The 20,995-nt window shown below is 43.4% G+C and overlaps 2 protein-coding genes across 3 annotated transcripts; one reads left to right on the top strand and one right to left on the bottom strand.

Annotated features, from left to right (window-relative positions):
- Nucleotides 1-348: 348 nt before the first annotated feature.
- Nucleotides 349-16,217, bottom strand: wdr20a (WD repeat domain 20a). The gene is made up of 4 exons (XM_077221699.1): nucleotides 15,912-16,217; nucleotides 7,926-8,108; nucleotides 5,494-6,804; nucleotides 349-1,674 (listed from the first exon to the last, which is right to left on the bottom strand). Exons 1-4 carry the CDS (start codon nucleotides 16,167-16,169, stop codon nucleotides 1,621-1,623), a joined length of 1,806 nt encoding a protein of 601 aa, XP_077077814.1. The 5' UTR covers nucleotides 16,170-16,217; the 3' UTR covers nucleotides 349-1,620.
- Nucleotides 16,218-16,804: 587 nt separating this feature from the next.
- On the top strand, nucleotides 16,805-20,423 carry LOC143731069 (uncharacterized). Of its 2 annotated transcripts, none has more exons than XM_077221729.1 (4): nucleotides 16,805-17,003; nucleotides 17,578-17,649; nucleotides 17,725-17,790; nucleotides 20,001-20,423. In XM_077221729.1, exons 1-4 carry the CDS (start codon nucleotides 16,941-16,943, stop codon nucleotides 20,352-20,354), a joined length of 555 nt encoding a protein of 184 aa, XP_077077844.1. In that variant the 5' UTR covers nucleotides 16,805-16,940; the 3' UTR covers nucleotides 20,355-20,423. The 2 variants fall into 2 exon arrangements, with proteins under 2 accessions (XP_077077844.1, XP_077077842.1); XM_077221727.1 differs by having other exon boundaries at nucleotides 17,575-17,649.
- The last annotated feature ends 572 nt before the right edge of the window (nucleotides 20,424-20,995 follow it).

Raw genomic sequence — 20,995 nt, 5'->3', positions numbered from 1 at the left:
ACATAGTAGTTTAATGTAGTACTGACACAAACTCTGAAAAATGTTGCAATATACTGTATTGTTACACCCTTACTTCTAATTGATCTCTTACAGTACCGTCACTACTGTATACTGATGCACACTGGGAAGGGTTACATTAATGCATTTGGGCAGAAAATGTACCAAGCACTGTGAACAATGATAAGAATCAGCATAAATAAAAGTTAACTTAAAAAGTAACAAAAGCATTGAAATAAAATCAGTTTTGCCCAGTTCTGAAAACTGAAGTTCAGTATTACTGCTTCACACACTCTCAGGTTAAAGTAAGAACTAGCACACAAAACAGGACGATACACACGAGACCAAACATCTGTGGACTTTTTTTAATGAAGAACAAAATGTGAAATGCAAAATGTTAACCACATGAATCAAAAATATGACACTTCCATCATCCACATCCTCGTCTTTCCCGGTTAGTGTATATTTCATTAACAATGACTGCTAGTCACAAAGAAGGGTTAGTCATGACAGCGGTTTAATAGTGTCTACTGCTCGTTCCTATAGTGGGTGTTTCTGAGTAGCACATAGAAGAACTTTGCTGTTGGTAAGCAAAATATGAACTCTTGAAACCCTTTCATAAGATTTGTTTTCTTCGTCTGCTAGACTTCCTGAGCTTCACACGTGTTATTAGCCAGACGACACATTGTTCTGTCAATCTAGCGTTTCGCTTACATAAATCTCCTATATTATCAAAATACATTTGGGTGACTTTTGTACAAGAGACAAGGAAAAATGAAACAGAAAAAGAAAACAGAAACCTGCATATTTAAGATTATTTTTAATATTATTATGACTATTTTTCAGCTTTAGAAATGTCACTATTTCCTGTAATGATGACAAACCTCCACTAGAGTTACTGATCATTTGCTTTTGCCCCAATAAATCACTGAATTACAATATTATACATATAATACAAAGCAGATTTTTATCTGAAACAATATTAAAATAAATGCTCAATAGATACAAAGTTTTAATCATAATTCTCCACATTATACCGGTCTGCGAGTCCTCGCACACAAAAATGTAAAGCCATTCTCTTCTAATAAACTATTAAGTGCAAACAAATTTTCTTTTTAAAAAACTAATGATTGCAGCATCCAGCTTTTCAGATTCAGATTTCAAGACAGAGGATATTAAAGCCAAGTGCATCAAGGCCTTCCCCGAACGTCTACTTCTTTCTTTTTTTGTCTTTTTTGATCCTTTATAGTAGTTACAAAAAAACAAAAACCCAAAATAAAATCAGTGCAAATTCTAACAATGCGGGTCAAATCTATTCCGTATGAAAGAGGGTGAAAATAAAACGGCATTAAAAGGGATCTGGGGTTCAAAGACGACTGCTTTTCCACCCTGGATTCAATGATTTCCCAAACCTTAGGCAAGATCGAAATACACAAGAGAAAAATAATACAGTGAGATGCAATTGAGAGTGAAAACCATATCAAATAAATACAGTGGGGAAATGAAAAGGAAAGCCCATGGCCGCGGTTCAGCTGACGCACACACACACACACACACGTGTTCCTGCGCTCGCGGGCTCCAGAACGACAGAGCCGATGACCTCGGAGCTGCAGGAACACTGGGCTATACTACTGTTCCACTGGGAGAGTTGGCCTGGTTCTGGGATGACAATAAACCCTGAGAAAAACAAGAGAAGAACATTTGAAAACATTTGCAAAGCCACATACTGACAGAGAATCTGACCAAATCACATGATACAATCCTCCAGTACATAAAACATTCATTGTGTAAATCGCCCCCCCCAACACACACACACACACACACAAGCACGCACGCACACACACGCACGCACGCACGCACACACACGCACGCACGCACGCACGCACGCGCACACAAGCACGCACACACACGCACGCACGCACGCACACACACACAAGCACGCACGCACACGCACGCACGCACGCACACACACGCACGCACGCACACAAGCACGCACACACACGCACGCACGCACACACACGCACACACGCACGCACACACGCACGCACGCGCACACACGCACGCACGCACACGCACACTCTCTCACACACGCACGCACACGCACGCACACGCTCACACACGCACGCACAGTCTCTCACACACGCACGCACACACACTCACACTCTCTCACACACGCACACTCTCACACACGCACACTCTCTCACACACGCACGCACGCACGCACGCACAGTCTCTCACACACGCACACGCACGCACACACACGCACACTCTCTCACACACGCACACTCTCACACACGCACACGCACGCACGCACAGTCTCTCACACACGCACGCACACACACTCACACTCTCTCACACGCACACTCTCACACATGCACACACACGCTCACACACACGCACGCACAGTCTCTCACACACGCACACGCACGCACACACACGCACACTCTCTCACACACGCACACTCTCACACACGCACGCACGCACACTCTCTCACACACGCACGCACACGCACACACACTCTCACACACGCACGCACGCACACACACTCACACACGCACACTCACACACGCACGCACACTCACACACGCACGCACACTCTCTCACACACGCACGCACGCACACTCACACACGCGCACGCACACTCTCTCACACACGCGCACGCACACTCTCTCACACACGCGCACGCACACTCTCTCACACACGCACACACACGCTCACGCACACTATCTCACACACGCACACTCTCTCACACACGCACGCACGCACAGTCTCTCACACACGCACACGCACGCACACACACGCACACTCTCACACACGCACACTCTCACACACGCACACTCTCTCACACACGCACACGCACGCACGCACACTCTCTCACACACGCACGCACACGCACTCTCTCACACACGCACACGCACGCACGCACACGCACACTCTCTCACACACACACGCACACGCACACACACACGCACGCACACTCACTCACACACGCACACTCTCACACACGCACGCACACTCTCGCACACCCACACACACGCACACTCTCACACTCTCACACGCACACGCACGCACACTCTCTCACACACGCACACACACGCACACGCACACTCTCACACTCACACACGCACACTCTCTCACACACGCACGCACACGCACTCTCTCACACACGCACACGCACGCACGCACACGCACACACACGCACACTCTCTCACACACACACGCACACGCACACACACACGCACGCACACTCACTCACACACGCACACTCTCACACACGCACGCACACTCTCGCACACCCACACACACGCACACTCTCACACTCTCACACGCACACGCACGCACACTCTCTCACACACGCACACACACGCACACACACGCCCACACACACGCACACTCTCACACTCTCACACACGCACACGCACGCACACTCTCTCACACACGCACACACACGCACGCACACGCACGCACACACACGCACACGCACGCACACACACGCACTCTGTTCTACGGCTAGATAAACAACTATAATAGCCTAGCCTGTTCCTCTGACACATGTAGTTGGGCACGGGTGAATGTGTGTCCACAGAAGAAAGCTCGGTCTCGGTCCGGTGCGGTTCTGCTGATGATGATGGCTGACCAATCAGAGGACAGGGGCGTTTCATTTTTACTAGCATCTCAGTTTGTTTCTGTATTGTTTCTATATAAAAAAAGGTCAATACAATTTTAAGTATTTGTTTTAAATAATTTGTTCCATTATTATGCTTGTCGTCGACTGTTGACATTGTACAAGCAGAATGCAGCGGTTGGACGGTGTTGTATTAGCCCCGCCCCTCCTCCACTGTGATTGGACGGCTGGGTAAAAAACACAGTACACTTCGGGCTTAAGGCTCTTCCCATCAAACTCTCACAGAACTCACTGAACAAAAGACTAGTATAATCATAAGAATACATCACGAACACTAACCCTTGTTCAAAGACTTTCTAGAACATCTCTGGTTAGGAAGCATTTCTAAACGAACGTCTATGGTGTGGGTTCAGAACGCGCGGTTTCTACGGCTAGCTTCCCACTAGCTGGTAATGCTGCACATGAAGCTCCTGATCCTGAACCCGGGACTCGAGACTGGCGGCTCCAGTCCGTTAGCCACCGCTGACCACAGAACACACATGATACCATACAGGAGAAGTTCTGGCGCTGGTGGCACACGGGAGGAAGGAATGTTCTGATCCAATCTGACCTCTGACCTGTAATGCCTGAATCATCATCACACACTGCTGGTTCATGGCCAGAGAACAGAGACCGAGTCTGGTTTCTCATGAGGGTTTTCCTCTGTTCTGTCACTGATGGAGTTATGGTTCCTGGTTTAGTTGAGAACATTTCATATTCAACAATATTATTGATCTCCTGCATTGACACCATTATATACTGAACTGAGCTGGACGATTTTACATTACATTTACATTTATTCGTTTAGCAGACGCTTTTATCCAAAGCGACTTACAAATGAGAACAATAGAAGCAGTTAAACTAACAATAGGACAACAATACGTGTTAGTATTACTGAATCAAGTGCTGCCGAAAAAGATACGTCTTCAGCAGTTTCTTGAAAGTGGCTACAGACTCAGAAGCTCTGGTTGAGTTACGATGACATCACGGTTTTCTCCAGAGCGGCTCTATTCATCGATATCACCTACGTCACTAGAAATAGAACGCCGCCATATTGACGACCGATCTCGCCTGGCGCCGCCCAAACTGCCCATTTGAATGAGAGAGAAAGACAGAGATAGATAGATAAAATTTTAATTTTAGGCTCCGATCCTTATTTGTTAACCCCAGTTTTCTTTTGTCCTTTATCATCTGCCCCAGACTTGCCCCAATTTGCCTTCCATGATATATATATTTATCTTGTGCATAACCCTCCTCATACAGTGGGGATCACTTGAAGGCTTTCAAGAGTACAGACGCGTATCAGCCGTGGCTGGATGGGTAAAAGACGTAAAAGGGCGGCATCTGGCCACCAAGGATTTATATTTAATCATGGGGAATGTAGGTATTATAAAAAATAATTTGGTGGTAGTTTGCTCTGACTAGGTAGCAAGTTAGCTAGCTAAGTGGTTAACAGCTGGTAGCTTGCTAGCTGTTAGCCACGGCTCACGGCTAGCTGTCATTAATCTGGATTAGGCCTGTCGCGATAGTCAATAAATCAATTAAATCGCACAATAAAAAAAAAATGAGCTCGATAATTTTTCCGGCCGAGATAATTTCCATTTGCATGCTTGTTTGTTTTCCTCGATCGTCTCTCTCTCTCTACCAAAGAGACTGGATGACAACTCTGTTTAAGACATAACTGACATATTTTACGTGAATACTCTCCAAAACGGACATTTAAACATAATGTTGTGTGTATTTGTCCATTCAGACACGAAACAGAGCTAAATTCATTACTCGCTGCACGCTTCGGGTCGGGTGTGTGCGCACAGAAAGTGTACTCGACTCACCACTTTGCCGGGTCTCGCCCATGTGCAAATAAACCCCTCCTGACATGCGGTGACAATACAGTCTTCTAGAAAGATGAGGACGGTGAGTCTCTCGTGCGCGATCTTCTTGCAGACTAGCGGCTCGAGCAGCGGCACGTCCTCCATGCGCGGGCACAGCGTCGTGCCCAGAGTCTTGGCAGGGTCCGTTTTGGTTTTGGTGAGCAGGTTGAGCTTGTCGCTGCTCTTGCTGCTGATGTGGCCCATGCTGTGGTTCCGCTTGTGGTCTTTCTCAGGGTGCCGGTCTTTACGGTCGTGCAGCGAGAGTGTGGCGAACTTGCTAACGCCGGTAGCGATGGGGTTCTCGGTTGCGGCGCTCTTGGAGCCGGAGCCGGCGGCCGCGTGCGGGAGACTGTTGGAGCGCGGTAGAGGCGCGGGGAGCGAGTTAGCCGGCGTGTTAGCGGCGCTGCTGTTGCTGCCGTTAGCGCTGGGGTTGCTAGCGGTCGGGATCACGGCGCCACTAACACTTCCTCCCGCCGGCGGGCCGCTCGCATTCATGACGTTGGTGTGCGTCCGCGTTCGGGACAGTGGGAGGTGCGGGAACAAGATGTCCTCTGTCAAGTCCCATAGGCAGAGCTGCGTGTCCTGGCCCACGGAGCCGAAGCGGTACGTCACACTAACCGGCCGGCTGTCCGTGGAGTTGCGTTTCGAGAGGCGTGACTGCGTGCTGTTAGCTCGATCGCGCCCGAAGTGGATCTGATCCTGGAAGTCCTCGTCGCTGCCGCTGAACTCCATGGGGTCGCTCTCCTCAACGCTAGTGGTGTAGTGGTCGAACGCCACCACGCTAACCCACGACTTGTGCCCGTGTCCTCGCGCGATCACTCGGCAGTCCACGAACGACCACACGGTCACCAGGTCGTCCTCGCCGCCGGCCACAATGTACTTGCCGTCGGGGCTCCAGCAAACACACAGGAGCCCGCCGAAGTAGCTCTTCATGTTCCCGTGCAGCTCCACCGCGTCGAAGTTGAAGACGCGCAGGAACCCGTCCTGGCTAACGCAGGCCAGGAACTTCCCGTCGGGCGAGAAGGCGAACTCGTTGAGCGCGCCGTCGCCCACGGTCCACTTGAGCAGGGGGTTGCGCGTGGACTTGCTCTTGCAGGTGTGCACGGCGTAGCTCTCGCCCTGCTTCAGCAGCTGGTAGTGCGGAGCCGTGGTCCCGCAGGTGTGCTCCACGTTATACAGGTACATGCTCCCGCTGGAGTGAGCCACCAGGAACAGGCTCTCGGAGCCCGGGACCCACTTCACACACGTCACTCGGGATTTGTCGATTAGTCTCTGAGTGAGATGGACGAGAAGAGACGAGACGGAATACATGGGTTATATAGAAAGATTACCAAATTTGAACATTTCCAATAAAAAAAGAATAATCCACACTAGTATATAAAACCAATACAAATGGGGACATTTAATATTCAACAATATTATTGATCTCCTGCATAGACACCATTATATGAGAACTGAACTGAGCTGGACGATGACATCACGGTTTTCTCCAGGGCGGCTATATATATATATATATATATATATATATATATATATATATATTTAAATTAACTAAAGTAATAACTTTTTTACAACAAAAACGAACCATCACTGAACTTACTTAAACTTACTTTTTTGTTGCATTATTTTCCTGTTATCTCAGTAAAGCTGCTTTGAAACAATCTGTATTGTAAAAGGCGCTGTATAAATAAGGGTGACTTGACAAATACGGTGTGATCAACACTAGAGCCGTGATCTCAGCGATGTGGAAAACCTGGAGACACGGAATCCAGTGATAAAAAATGGATATTACTTTATTACACGGAAAATCGTGGAATTTGGCAAATTTTGGAAGAGTGAATCAGACACAGCTTCAAGCTTAATCAGACGGCGATGCAAACGAGTGTGTGTGAATCTGAAGTCAGTTTGATCTGTGTGACGCTCGTCTGCGTCTCAATATATGAACACATGAACTTCATTGAGAAACTATCGTCGGAAACACACACACACAGCTCTTTGTTGCAACACAACAAAATAAAAGTTATGACAAAAAAATTACTATTGTACAGTAAAATTTACTTTACAAAGCAATAAATATACTAATATTGCAGTTCATTAAAATAGAATAAGGAATATCTTTTCATTTAAAGTGAACTTGTATTGTGCAGCACTTTAATTAATGAAAGGAACAGTTAGATTTAATTTGAATACATTTTAAAAGATAAATTAAATGATTAAAGTTTTATGCATTCATTTGATTCCCACATTTTTTAATAAATTTGTATTTAATCATAAAACACAGAATTCAGAAAAATGAAAAGACAACACAGAATTTCACCGGGTCATCCTTTTGGTTATTGACCATTCCAGCAGACCTGTGGAGAACTGAAGAGGTGTGTGGAGTGCGAGCTCACTTCTTCATTGAAGAGTTTGCTGGTCTCCTTCTTGATGGGGTCGATGAGCTGCACCTGTCCCGCGGAGAAGCCCACGAGCAGCGACACGCTCTCCGCGGTGGCCGTCAGGTGGTTGAAGTCGTGGCACGTGGGCTGCGTTCCCTTGTAGATCCTCTTATCGATGGGTTTGCTCAGGTCAGCAGCCTGTGGCCGACACACAGAAAGTCAGGTCACATATTATTTATACACATCATATTTATTTGTCACCCTTTTTTCAAGTGTTTCAAAGCAGCTTTACAGAGTTAACAGGAAAATAATGCAACACAGTTTGTGTCTAGAAGAAAATAGCGTTAGTCCAGCTTAAGTAAGTTCAATGATGTTCCATTTTTTTTGTAAAAAATGTATTAATTTAGTTCATTTATATTATACAGTCATGGTCAGAATTAATGGCACCCCTGGTAAATATGATCAAAACTGGCTGTAAAAAATAAAACTGCATCATTTATCCTTTTGATCTTTCATTCAAAAAATTGCCAAAAATCTAACCTTTCATTGAAGTAAAAGAATTGAAAGTGGAGGGAAAATCACATTATGAAATAAATGTTTTTCTCCAAAAAACGTTGGCCACAATTATTGGCACCCTTTTAATAAATACTTTTTGCAATCTCCTTTTTTTAAGATAACAGCTCTGAGTTTTCTCCTATAATGTCTGATGAGTTTGGAGAACACCTGACAGGAGATCAGAGATCATTCCTCCATATAATCTCTCCAGATCCTGTAGATTCCCAGATCCATGTTGGTGCTTCTCCTCTTCAGTTCACTCCACTCATCAGGTCAGGGAACTGGGACCGTCATGGCAGAAGCGTAACACATTTTTGTGTTGATTTTGATATTTGTTTTGGATCGTTGTCCAGATGGAAGATCCGAACATGGCCCATTATAAGATTTCTAGCAGAAGGTGTCAGGTTTAGATGTTTTATCTGTTGATATTTGATAGAATACAAGAAGCCATGTATCTGAACAAGAAGTCCAGGACCTCCAGCAGAAAAATATGCCCACAACATTAAAGATCCAGCGGTATATTAAATTGTACACATGGGGTACTCTTTATCCTTGTGTGCACCAAACCCATCTAGTGTGTTCACTGCCAAAAAGCTCTTTTTTTAGTTTCATCTGACCACAGAAGCCTGCGCCGTTTAAAGTTCCAGTCATTCTGACAACTGAATATGCTGGAGTTTGTTATTGGAGGAGCGAGGAGGATTTTTTTTGAAACCCTCCCAAACAACATGTGGTGATGTAGGGGTTGTTTGATTTTTTTTAAATAGGCTTTCTGACCCCAAGACTCAAGTAATCTCTGCAATTCTCCATCTGTGATCCTTGAAGAGTCTCTGGCAGCTCTAACTCTCCTCCTCACCGTGCATTAAGGCAATACAGACACACGTACTCTTCCTGGCAGATTCATAACATCTTTAGTTGATTGTAACTTCTTAAGTTATTGCCCTGATGGTCAAAATGGGGATTTTCAATTCTTTAGCTATTTTCGTACAGCCACTTTCTATGTTGTGATGCACATCAGAACTATATTCTTTGGTTTTACTCATTGTGATGAATGAATAAGGGGATTTGGCATTTGTGTTTCCTCATATTTAAACTCCTGTGAAACAAGAAGTCATAGCTAGACAGTTTCATGCTCCTAGTCACCCTGGTGTGCTAAAAAAAGGTAAACATTAATGGGAATATACTTCAGAGATATTTTGCTCGTAAAAAATTCTAAGGGTGCCAATTATTGTGGCCAACGTGTTTTGGAGAAAAACATTTATTTCATAATGTGATTTTCCCTCCACTTTCAATTCTTTTACTTCAATGAAAGGTTAGATTTTTGGCAATTTTTTGAATGAAAGATCAAAAGGATAAACGATGCAGATTTATTTTTTACAGCCAGTTTTGATCATATTTACCAGGGGTGCCATTAATTCTGACCATGACTGTATAATATATTATATATATATATATATATATATATATAGCCGCTCTGAAGAGAACCGTGATGTCATCGTCCAACTCAGTTCAGTTCTCATATAATGGTGTCTATGATCAATGATATTGTTGAATATTAAATTAAATGTTAAATTTAATGTCCCCAACTATCTACTAGAAAGCAGAACTAAACACCCGAACCGCTGCCAAACAAACACAGATTTCCTTCGGGAAACACTGCGACAACAACAACCCACAAGTCACACACACCTGTTTACAGTACCAGGTGTGTGTGTGCGTTTCATTCTGCCGTATCTAAACACAACACATGATGTACGGTTTCACTAGTACCTGGGATAATCACACAATTTTTCCAGAACGAGTTTAAATATATTGGGAAGAGAAACCAAAAGAATATGAATCATATTATTTGGTTTTGCAGTCATATTTGTTTAGCAAATACATATTTATTTTGGTTATTTTCATGCTTACTTAAGCCTGTTAAAATGTATTGTATGAGTTTCTGTTACTTTCACTTTTCATTTTATTCAATTCAAATCAATTGAATCTCTATGATGAAATACTTGAATAAATGAGAATAAGTGTTGAATAATACATCACGAACTCTGTGTGCGCTATTCTGACCAATCCTGACAGCGAATAACATAAATATGGAATAACAGTAATTTCACAGCAACAGAATATAATTATGTAAACAACATTAAATGTAAACACGGGTACAGGAATAGCATTTGTTGAGAATGTTCAATTATTATGTGATTATTTACGGTGGGATGCGCATACACACACAGACAATTGATATAAAACTCCTCGGATTTGATCTACAAACTATATACAATAATCAGCCAATCTCCTTTTCCCATTATCATCCTTCTGCTCTTGTGAACTCCGGTGGAAAGTCCGGTGGAAAGCAAATGTGGTACTGACGCATCGCCAATCCAGCATGAGTGAAATGTCGGCGCTCTGCTGTCAATCGTCATAGATAATGGCAATGCGCAGTTTCCCGAGGATATACTGTATACATCACCAACTGACAAACAATCAGGCCTGCATTTCAGTGAAAATTAATAGCAGGTAATATGCAACTTTTTGTTTTTTGAAACCAGCGAAAATTGCAGCATAGTGTAGAACATGATTCACACAACGTCACATCATCATGATGCACTTAAAGATCTTCTGTGAACGGAGAAAACAGAATAAAACTAATATATAGGTCTATACATGAAATATAGGCTATTCCCTTAAATAGTTACAGGTTTAGCTGTGCTTCGGCTCATGCGACAGGCTCCAAAGTTCACAAAAAGGAAACCGAGACGGCAGAAAACAGATCGTGATTGTTTTCTGTATTTTACTAAAGCTTTACAGTTAAATCATTTCTTGCTTCTGTGCGTTTATGACCACAGATTACGGAGTAACCGGTTCCTCAGAAGGACACAGATCCCAGTGATCGCGCCGCCGACGCCTCGCGCACACGTTCTAGCATTGCTTGAAGAACCATTAAATTTGATTTTGTTTCTGTTTATGTTCCTGTCAAAATTTCGTTCGTTTGTTTTCGTTCATTGAACAGATTTAGAGCCCTGATTGCTGCTACATTTTAAACTTGAAAGTACAATGTTTACATTTGATTTTTAATATATTAATATGTTATGTTGGGCCTGTAATCATTTGTTTTTAAAAGGTGTTTTACATTTCATTCATATTTTATATTTCTACATTCTTAATTATTTTTGAGTATATACTTATACACTTGAGTATATACTTATATATACTTATACACAATATATATACTCTTTTAGTTGATATAAAAGAAAGTATTTTCTATGTGGTAAATTATATATATATATATATATAAACTATTCATTAATTGAATTTACAGAAAAGCTACTATATCGTGATCGGGATGAGATTTGGTGATATCGTCCAGCCCTACATCCTATTGTTTGCCAGCGATGAACATCTTTATTGATTAACATCTGCTGTCTGTGAACGATTCCACAGGAATAACCATTCGATTTCAATCCATTCAGGCAATACATTTTATAACCTGTTCATGTTGAAAACGAATGCCTTTCCTTAGACACAGTTAACACACGCCTGCAGAAGTATACATTTGATTACATTTAAGAGAACAGAAGATCATAAATGTGCATTAGATGATTGTGTGTGTTCAGACGGTCAGTACAGCGGTCATGAGCGCGAGCACACGAAGAGTTTCACGGTTTTGCCTTTGAGCGCAAAACCTAATTTTGACATTGTCTAATAATCCAAATGTAGCTATACGTTGTTATTATTATACAAAGCAAAGAACATATGATGATTTTGGGGCTACAGATGAAATGCCAGAAATAATGATGGTCTCTTCTGTGTTTGTTGTAAAGAAATCTAGCCTAATTATAATCATTTAAATTAGAGCTGCACGATTATCACCTAAATCATAATTGCCGATTATTCCCTTGAAATTGTAATTGCGATCAATTACGATTATCACAATTTACATTGAATATATATAGGCGTATTATAATACATGTTTACACAAAAATTGTTAACACACATACACACACAAGTACTGTCCCCCTTTACTTAACATACACATCAATTGTAAGAATGACTAATAGTAAAGACTACTAATAGATAAACATTAGGACTATGTTAAAGCAATTAACTAGCAGTCCCAAACTAGTTTTTATTAATAAAATGTTGATATGAGCCACCACAGTCATTAAAAAATATAAAAAATAACAAGTGAAAATAAAGTGGCATTTTTGGGTTATGGAAACGACACCCCATGGTAAATACACAATACTAACAAGAACTGTTAATGAAACAGCTCCTGGTGAATAGAATGAAAATCACACCTGCATGCAAATCCTTCTCAGCTAACACGTGATTTATTGGTATTTTACTTTTATTTCGTGACTTACTAATTTACATTGTAACGACGTTGCATGCTCGTAGTTTCTTTTGCACTTTATACAGTGAAGCGATACACAGCGCGCGCCGTCGCATTTGCGCGTGCAAGTGAAGAGTGCGCGCTACGAGCAAAGTATAACGGGACAGGACAGTAAAGTCCGTTTTTCTGAGTTGAAAGTCTTTATTTCAGCGTACACTTACGTCACTGACTGGTATGTCATATTGTGCTGGGTTTTCTGAAGTAGTCGTGATTCGCCTCTTATAACATAATTATGCTCTAAACACACACACACGCAGAGTGGATTTTCTTTTGTAATCGCGGCTTTGAACGATTACGTAATCGTGGCATCCGTAATCGTAATTAGAAATTCAATTAATTGTGCAGCCCTAATTTAAATTAAATACCCATCTAAATAATAACATGTTATTGAATTGTTGTATGATGCGAAGTAACTTGGATCCAGTCTATTATGAAGACTTCAGATGACGCCAACTCTGAATCAACACACACCAATGCTACATTTTTCTAAATATCATAATCATTCCTTAATAAACAAGTATTCATTAATTCAATGAGCTAACTGTTTCTGCATTAAATTACTACATTGTTTAAATTCATACATTTCTCGCTAACTGTGATTGTGTACATTTCTGAAATACATAACTTAGTTTCCTCTGATAACAGATCACTGTAAACTGTAATATGGACTCACATTCTGTAAAGCTGATTTGAAATTATGAGTATTGTGAAAACCGCTGTACAAATAAATGTGACTTTGATTAACCAGTAACTAGCTCTAGCTACTGGAGTATTTTTTTCATTGGATACTTTGTTACCCTTAATCAAGTAGCTAACTATTAAGATTATTACTTTTACGTTGAGTAAATATTTCTATAAGTAACTTGTACTTTTACTTGAGTGAAGTTTTGGATACTCTACACACCTCTGACCATAAAAACTACTGAACATATGAACCATAAAAACTACTGAACATATGAACCACTGAACATATGAACCGTAGAAACTACTGAACATATGAACCACTGAATATATGAACCTTAGAAACTACTGAACATATGAACCACTGAACCTTAGAAACTACTGAACATATGAACCACTGAATATATTAACCTTAGAAACTACTGAACATATGAACCACTGAACATATGAACCGTAGAAACTACTGAACATATGAACCACTGAATATATGAACCTTAGAAACTACTGAACATATGAACCACTGAACCTTAGAAACTACTGAACATATGAACCACTGAACATATGAACCTTAGAAACTACTGAACATATGAACCTTATAGTTTACTCACACTAGGCACGGTTGCCATGAACCAGGCCCGAGTACGATTGTCCCCCCTCCCCACTCCCCCTCTGGCCTGCACTCACATAGGGTTTCAGCATTCGTGCCGGAGCACGCTTATATCATTATGGTGCGACGGTGAACATATGGTGAACATATGAACCTCATATGAACCTTAGAAACTACTGAACATCTGAACCATAAAAACTACTGAACATATGAACCTTAGAAACTACTGAACATATGAACCTTAGAAACTGCTGAACATATGAACCTTAGAAACTACTGAACATATGAACCTTAGAAACTGCTGAACATATGAACCTTAGAAACTACTGAACATATGAACCTTAGAAACTACTGAACATATGAACCTTAGAAACTACTGAACATATGAACCATAGAAACTACTGAACATATGAACCATAGAAATTACTGAACATATGAACCTTAGAAACTACTGAACATATGAACCTTAGAAACTACTGAACATATGAACCTTAGAAACTACTGAACATATAAACCATAAAAACTACTGAACATATGAACCTTAGAAACTACTGAACATATGAACCTTAGAAACTACTGAACATATGAACCTTAGAAACTACTGAACATATGAACCATAAAAACTACTGAACATATGAACCTTAGAAACTACTGAACATGTGTACCTTAGAATCTACTGAACATATGAACCTTAGAAACTACTGAACATATGAACCTTAGAAACTACCGAACATATGAACCTTAGAAACTACCGAACATATGAACCATAAAAACTACTGAACATATGAACCATAAAAACTACTGAATATATGAACCTTAGAAACTACTGAACATGTGAACCTTAGAAACTACCGAACTAAAAACTACTGAACATATGAACCTTATAAACTACTGAATATATGAACCTTAGAAACTACCGAACATATGAACCATAAAAACTACTGAACATATGAACCATAAAAACTACTGAATATATGAACCTTAGAAACTACTGAACATGTGAACCTTAGAAACTACCGAACTAAAAACTACTGAACATATGAACCTTAGAAACTACTGAACATATGAACCTTAGAAACTACTGAACATATGAACCTTAGAAACTACTGAATATATGAACCTTAGAAACTACTGAACATGTGAACCTTAGAAACTACTGAACATGTGAACCTTAGAAACTACCGAACTAAAAACTACTGAACATATGAACCTTATAAACTACTGAATATATGAACCTTAGAAACTACCGAACAAAAAACTACTGAACATATGAACCTTATAAACTACTGAATATATGAACCTTAGAAACTACCGAACAAAAAACTACTGAACATATGAACCTTATAAACTACTGAACATATGAACCTTAGAAACTACTGAATATATGAACCATAAAAACTACAGAATATATGAAGCTTAGAAACTACCGAACATATGAACCATAAAAACCACTGAACATATGAACCATAAAAACTACTGAATATGTGAACCGTAAACAACTACTGAATTTATGAAGTAACGTTACTCAACACATGAAGCACATAAACTGTTCACAGCAGATCGACGATACTCAAACTCACTGAACAACAGCAAACACACTCCTGTCAAAGCAAAACACACACACACACACACACATACACACACAGATAAACAAACAGACGCGCGTCAGCAGTGAAAGTGCGCGTGTGCGTGCGTGTGTGTGTTTGACATTCACTAATGATGTGAAATAACCGCTATTCCGCCAATGCGGAGATAAACGCGTCGTTCTCACCTTCCTGACGCCTTTGTAGATGTAGAAGTAAAGCTCCCGGCCCACATTGAAGCAGATTCGGTCGCCGTTCCCGGACTGGTCATTGACGTTGACGAACGAGACCCGGACTGGGTTCGAGCCCTGCGAGTTGAAGGGCACACGGTTCGGGCGACTGTACTCGGAGTGTGTGAGGAGTTTATACGCGCCTTCCCGCGTGCTGAACTGACTCTTGATCTCGTTCATCTCCTTCCCTCCTCCCTCCGCCGCCATCTTTGACATTTACATTCATCCTTCCGCAGGCCCGGATCTGACGCGCCGCGCATGCGCACACATCGCGCCTCGGCCATCCGCGTTCAAACACTCACACACACACACACACACACACACACACAGTCCACCAGAAGAGGTTTGCGATCAATTAGTGAGAGGATTTAACTTCCCTGCTACACGAACATCCCATATTATTATACTAACTTTGGATGAACTGTCGTTTTCTTATGTCACATATTAAATTGAAAAGATGAAAGAATAAAAAAGTATGTGTTTTTATATATATGATAAAAAGCTTATTACAATGCATAAGCATTCGCGACAGAACATACACATTTACACACATATACACGCAATTTAAAATAATAATAAATAATAAAATTATAATAAAGTGAGCGATCACTCCAGGAAATATCAATGCAATTAAACACGTGATCGTTTTTCTCCCAAATACAATCAGATGAAGTCTGTTCCACCTGTCCTCACATGCATTCATTGTTTTTTTTCTTCTGCCAATTATTGTGTGAAAAATGATTAGTATAATTCAAACCTAAACACAGATTGCTCATGATTAAATGATCTTCTGTCTTAAAATTCCATCTAATATTTAAGAATATTTAGTGAAGCGAGTGTTTTACCGTCTAATTGCGCTAAGATCTGGAGAAAGGCCTCGACCGAAACACACACACACACACACAGAGAGAGAGAGAAATGTCTGTATAAAAGCAGAGTAAGTTCAGTCAGGTGTCTGATGATCAGATTGACTCACACTGATCTGGAATGGAAGAACTGATCAACACAGGCCAGTCAGACGTTGTTGGTAGACTGGCATTCAAATACATGGTAAGATTGTGACCTTTTTTATTTCATTCTTATTTTTCTCGTTATTATTTGATTGATGTGAATGTCCGTCAATGTAAATCTGTAAATGCAATGTTGTATCACTGCATGACTTTTATTTTAAAGTCCATCTGTCTGTCTGTGTGTTGTTTGTTTGATGATGATGTTGTGTGTTTGTTGTTGTGGTGGTGGTGTGTGTGTGTTGTTTGTTTGATGATGATGTTGTGTGTTTGTTGTTGTGGTGGTGGTGTGTGTGTGTTGTTTGTTTGATGATGATGTTGTGTGTTTGTTGTTGTGGTGGTGGTGTGTGTGTGTTGTTTGTTTGATGATGATGTTGTGTGTTTGTTGTTGTGGTGGTATGTGTGTGGTGTGTGTGTGTGTTGTTTGTTTGATGATGATGTTGTGTGTTTGTTGTTGTGGTGGTGGTATGTGTGTGTTGTTTGTTTGATGATGATGTTGTGTGTTTGTTGCTGTTGTTGTGGTGGTGGTGTGTGTGTGTTGTTTGTTTGATGATGATGTTGTGTGTGTGTGTTGTGTGTTGTTGTGGTGGTGGTGGTGTGTGTGTTTCTGTCAGGAGATGTGTACAGTAGACTCCAGCTCGGACTCTGAAACGGACACTAACCCGAGATGGTCTGATGTCAGCACCAAGGTATTTCTGATCAGATTATCCTCAAACGCTTCTGTGCCCTCAGAACCTTCTGTGACCTCTGACCTCTGACCTCAGGGTTGGGAAAACAGCGCTCCAGAGAGTCGGGAAGCTCCTGAGAGACTCCAGAAAAACTACCAACAGGTGAAGACTAAACCTTCCTAAGAAGACTAAGTCCTGAGTGAGAATTCCTGCTTCAGTTTGTCTTGTCCTGTTTTAAACCCGTCGGCCATTTTGTGAGAGTGAGCGTGTGAGAGAGCATGAGAGAGAGTGAGCGTGTGAGAGAGCATGAGAGAGAGTGAGCGTGTGAGAGAGCATGAGAGAGAGCATGAGAGTGAGCGAGCGTGTGAGAGAGCATGAGAGTGAGCGAGCGTGTGAGAGAGCATGAGAGAGAGCATGAGAGTGAGCGAGCGTGTGAGAGAGAGTGAGCGTGTGAGAGAGCATGAGAGAGAGCATGAGAGTGAGCGAGCGTGTGAGAGAGCATGAGAGAGAGCATGAGAGTGAGCGAGCGTGTGAGAGAGAGTGAGCGTGTGAGAGAGTGAGCGAGCGTGTGAGAGAGTGAGCGAGCGTGTGAGAGAGCATGAGAGAGAGTGAGCGTGTGAGAGAGTGAGCGAGCGTGTGAGAGAGTGAGCGAGCGTGTGAGAGAGCATGAGATAGAGTGAGCGAGCGTGTGAGAGAGCATGAGAGAGAGTGAGCGTGTGAGAGAGCATGAGAGAGAGTGAGCGTGTGAGAGAGCATGAGAGAGAGTGAGCGTGTGAGAGAGAGAGTGAGCGTGTGAGAGAGCATGAGAGAGAGTGAGCGTGTGAGAGAGCATGAGAGAGAGTGAGCGTGTGAGAGAGAGAGTGAGCGTGTGAGAGAGAGAGTGAGCGTGTGAGAGAGAGAGCGAGCGTGTGAGAGAGAGAGCGAGCGTGTGAGAGAGAGAGCGAGCGTGTGAGAGAGAGAGCGAGCGTGTGAGAGAGAGAGCGAGCGTGTGAGAGAGAGAGCGAGCGTGTGAGAGAGTGAGCGAGCGTGTGAGAGAGCATGAGAGAGAGTGAGCGTGTGAGAAAGTGAGAGAGCGAGCGTGTGAGAGAGCGAGAGAGCGAGCGTGTGAGAGAGCATGAGAGAGAGCGAGCGTGTGAGAGAGTGAGCGAGCGTGTGAGAGAGTGAGCGAGCGTGTGAGAGAGTGAGCGAGCGTGTGAGAGAGTGAGCGAGCGTGTGAGAGAGTGAGCGAGCGTGTGAGAGAGTGAGCGAGCGTGTGAGCGAGCGTGTGAGAGAGCGTGTGAGAGAGCGTGTGAGAGAGCGTGTGAGAGAGCGTGTGAGAGAGCGTGTGAGAGAGCGTGAGTGAGAGAGCGTGAGTGAGAGAGCGTGTGAGAGAGCGAGCGCGCGAGAGAGCGAGCGAGCGCGCGAGAGAGCGAGCGAGCGCGCGAGAGAGCGAGCGCGAGAGAGAGCGAGCGCGCGAGAGAGCGAGCGCGCGAGAGAGCGAGCGCGCGAGAGAGCGAGCGCGCGAGAGAGCGAGCGAGAGAGAGAGCGAGCGCGTGAGAGAGAGAGCGAGCGCGAGAGAGAGCGAGCGCGAGAGAGAGCGAGCGCGTGAGAGAGAGTGCGAGCGCGTGAGAGAGAGCGAGCGCGTGAGAGAGAGTGAGCGTGAGCGTGTGAGAGAGCGAGCGTGTGAGAGAGCGAGCGTGTGAGAGAGAGCGAGCGTGTGAGAGAGAGCGAGCGTGTGAGAGAGAGCGAGCGTGTGAGAGAGCGAGCGAGCGTGTGAGAGAGCATGAGAGAGAGTGAGCGTGTGAGAGAGAGTGGGAAAGTTTTTGGGGCAGACCTGGTCTGTTGAAAAGAGATGCTGCTGCTCTTGATCCCGGATTTCCACCAACTGTGTGTCGGCTCCGCGCTCCGCCGTGCTTCAATACCCACCAGGCCCGGATTTGTTGCGAAAAACGGCTGCGTAATGTCTGACAGCTGAAGTCACGAGGACACACGTAATCACACGAAATCTCACGAAATCACGTATGATCGTGCGATATAACAATCTGTCCCGTGCTGAATTGCTTCGAAGCTCTCCGGCATCCGGCAGAAATACAAGCTCTGCGGATCTGCTCCGGACGATCGCCGGAGCTGGGACGGAGTCGGAACGCAGCCGTTCCGCAGTCAGTGGAAATACACAGATTGACTTTAATGGAAACCTATTGACTCTGCCATGGATCCGCAGCCGTTCCGCAGTTGGTGGAAATCCAGGGTGAGTGTGAGAGGGAGTTTTTGTGAGTGTGAGGGAGAGAGAGAGAGTGTGTCTAAGGGTCTTGTCTTGTTTTAAACCCCTGTCGGCCATCTTGAGTCCATGATAGCCTCTGCTGTAACTCCTCTTTCTCCTGAACCGGTTTCAGTGTCTGGATCCGTACGATGGGAGTTCTGAAGACTCGGGCTCCTCTGATGGAGGTGTGCCGAAGCGTCGCCCCAGAGGACCCGTGAGGAGGAGAGCCGGGATCCGGGATCATCCCGATGTCCTGATGAGGTCCTCGAGCGACTCGGAGACGCAGAGCCACTGCTGGCCGGAGGTGTGTGTGAGACTGGACCTGTCGGACTCGGGGATCCACACACGGTCCGGGCTCAGCTCCCCCGCTCCGGACCCCTTCCCATCGGGATCCCGGGCCCTGCCCAAGCGGAAGCTCTTCCCGTCGGGAGAACTGGAGGAGGGCATGAGGAGGAAGAGGAGGTGCACCAGCGACATGGAGATCTGAAGATGTTCTGATCCACTCTTCATCAGTGATGTGGAGATCTGAAACTCTTCATCAGTGACGTGGAGATCTGAAACTTCATCAGTGACGTGGCGATCTGAAGCTGCTCGTACACTGTTCTCTTGGGAAGGAGTTTTTCCTGTTTATCCGGATGGAAAGAGAGACACTGAGAAAAGAGAGCAAAATGAAGGTTGTTTCTTCACCTCAGGTTTAACTAATGATGCCAAAGTTATTACAATAATAAATTGACTAACAAACCCAATGTTCATTCATGACTTCTAACCTCTCTTGAGCATAGCCCAATCGTGTGCTAGTGTGTGTGAGAGAGTGTGTATGAGTGTGTGTGTGTTTGACCTCCTGCTGATCCACTTGTTTACACACTGAAGAACGTGTTGATTGTGGCTGGTAACAAGAGTAAAACACTGTATATTTCTGTCATGATGGATAATATTGTCAGGAGAGAACGGATGGTTTCACTAGGTGTGTGAGAGAGAGAGTGTGTGTGTGTGTAAAGGTGAGATAGATTTGTTATTATTATAATTGTATCCAAAAGCTTTTCAAAGAGGAAAAGTGTCATTGGAAGCAGTTAATTTAATGTTTAACAGTATGATGACAGTCGTCTGGAGTAGTGTATGTGTGTAGAT

This window comes from Siphateles boraxobius, unplaced genomic scaffold (genome assembly GCF_051911475.1).
Source record: "Siphateles boraxobius isolate OS27281-9 unplaced genomic scaffold, OSU_SipBor_1 85, whole genome shotgun sequence".
Lineage (NCBI taxonomy): Eukaryota > Metazoa > Chordata > Actinopteri > Cypriniformes > Leuciscidae > Siphateles > Siphateles boraxobius.
The sequence above is the reverse complement of the archived record's forward strand: the minus strand, read 5'-3'. Positions and strand labels throughout refer to the sequence as shown.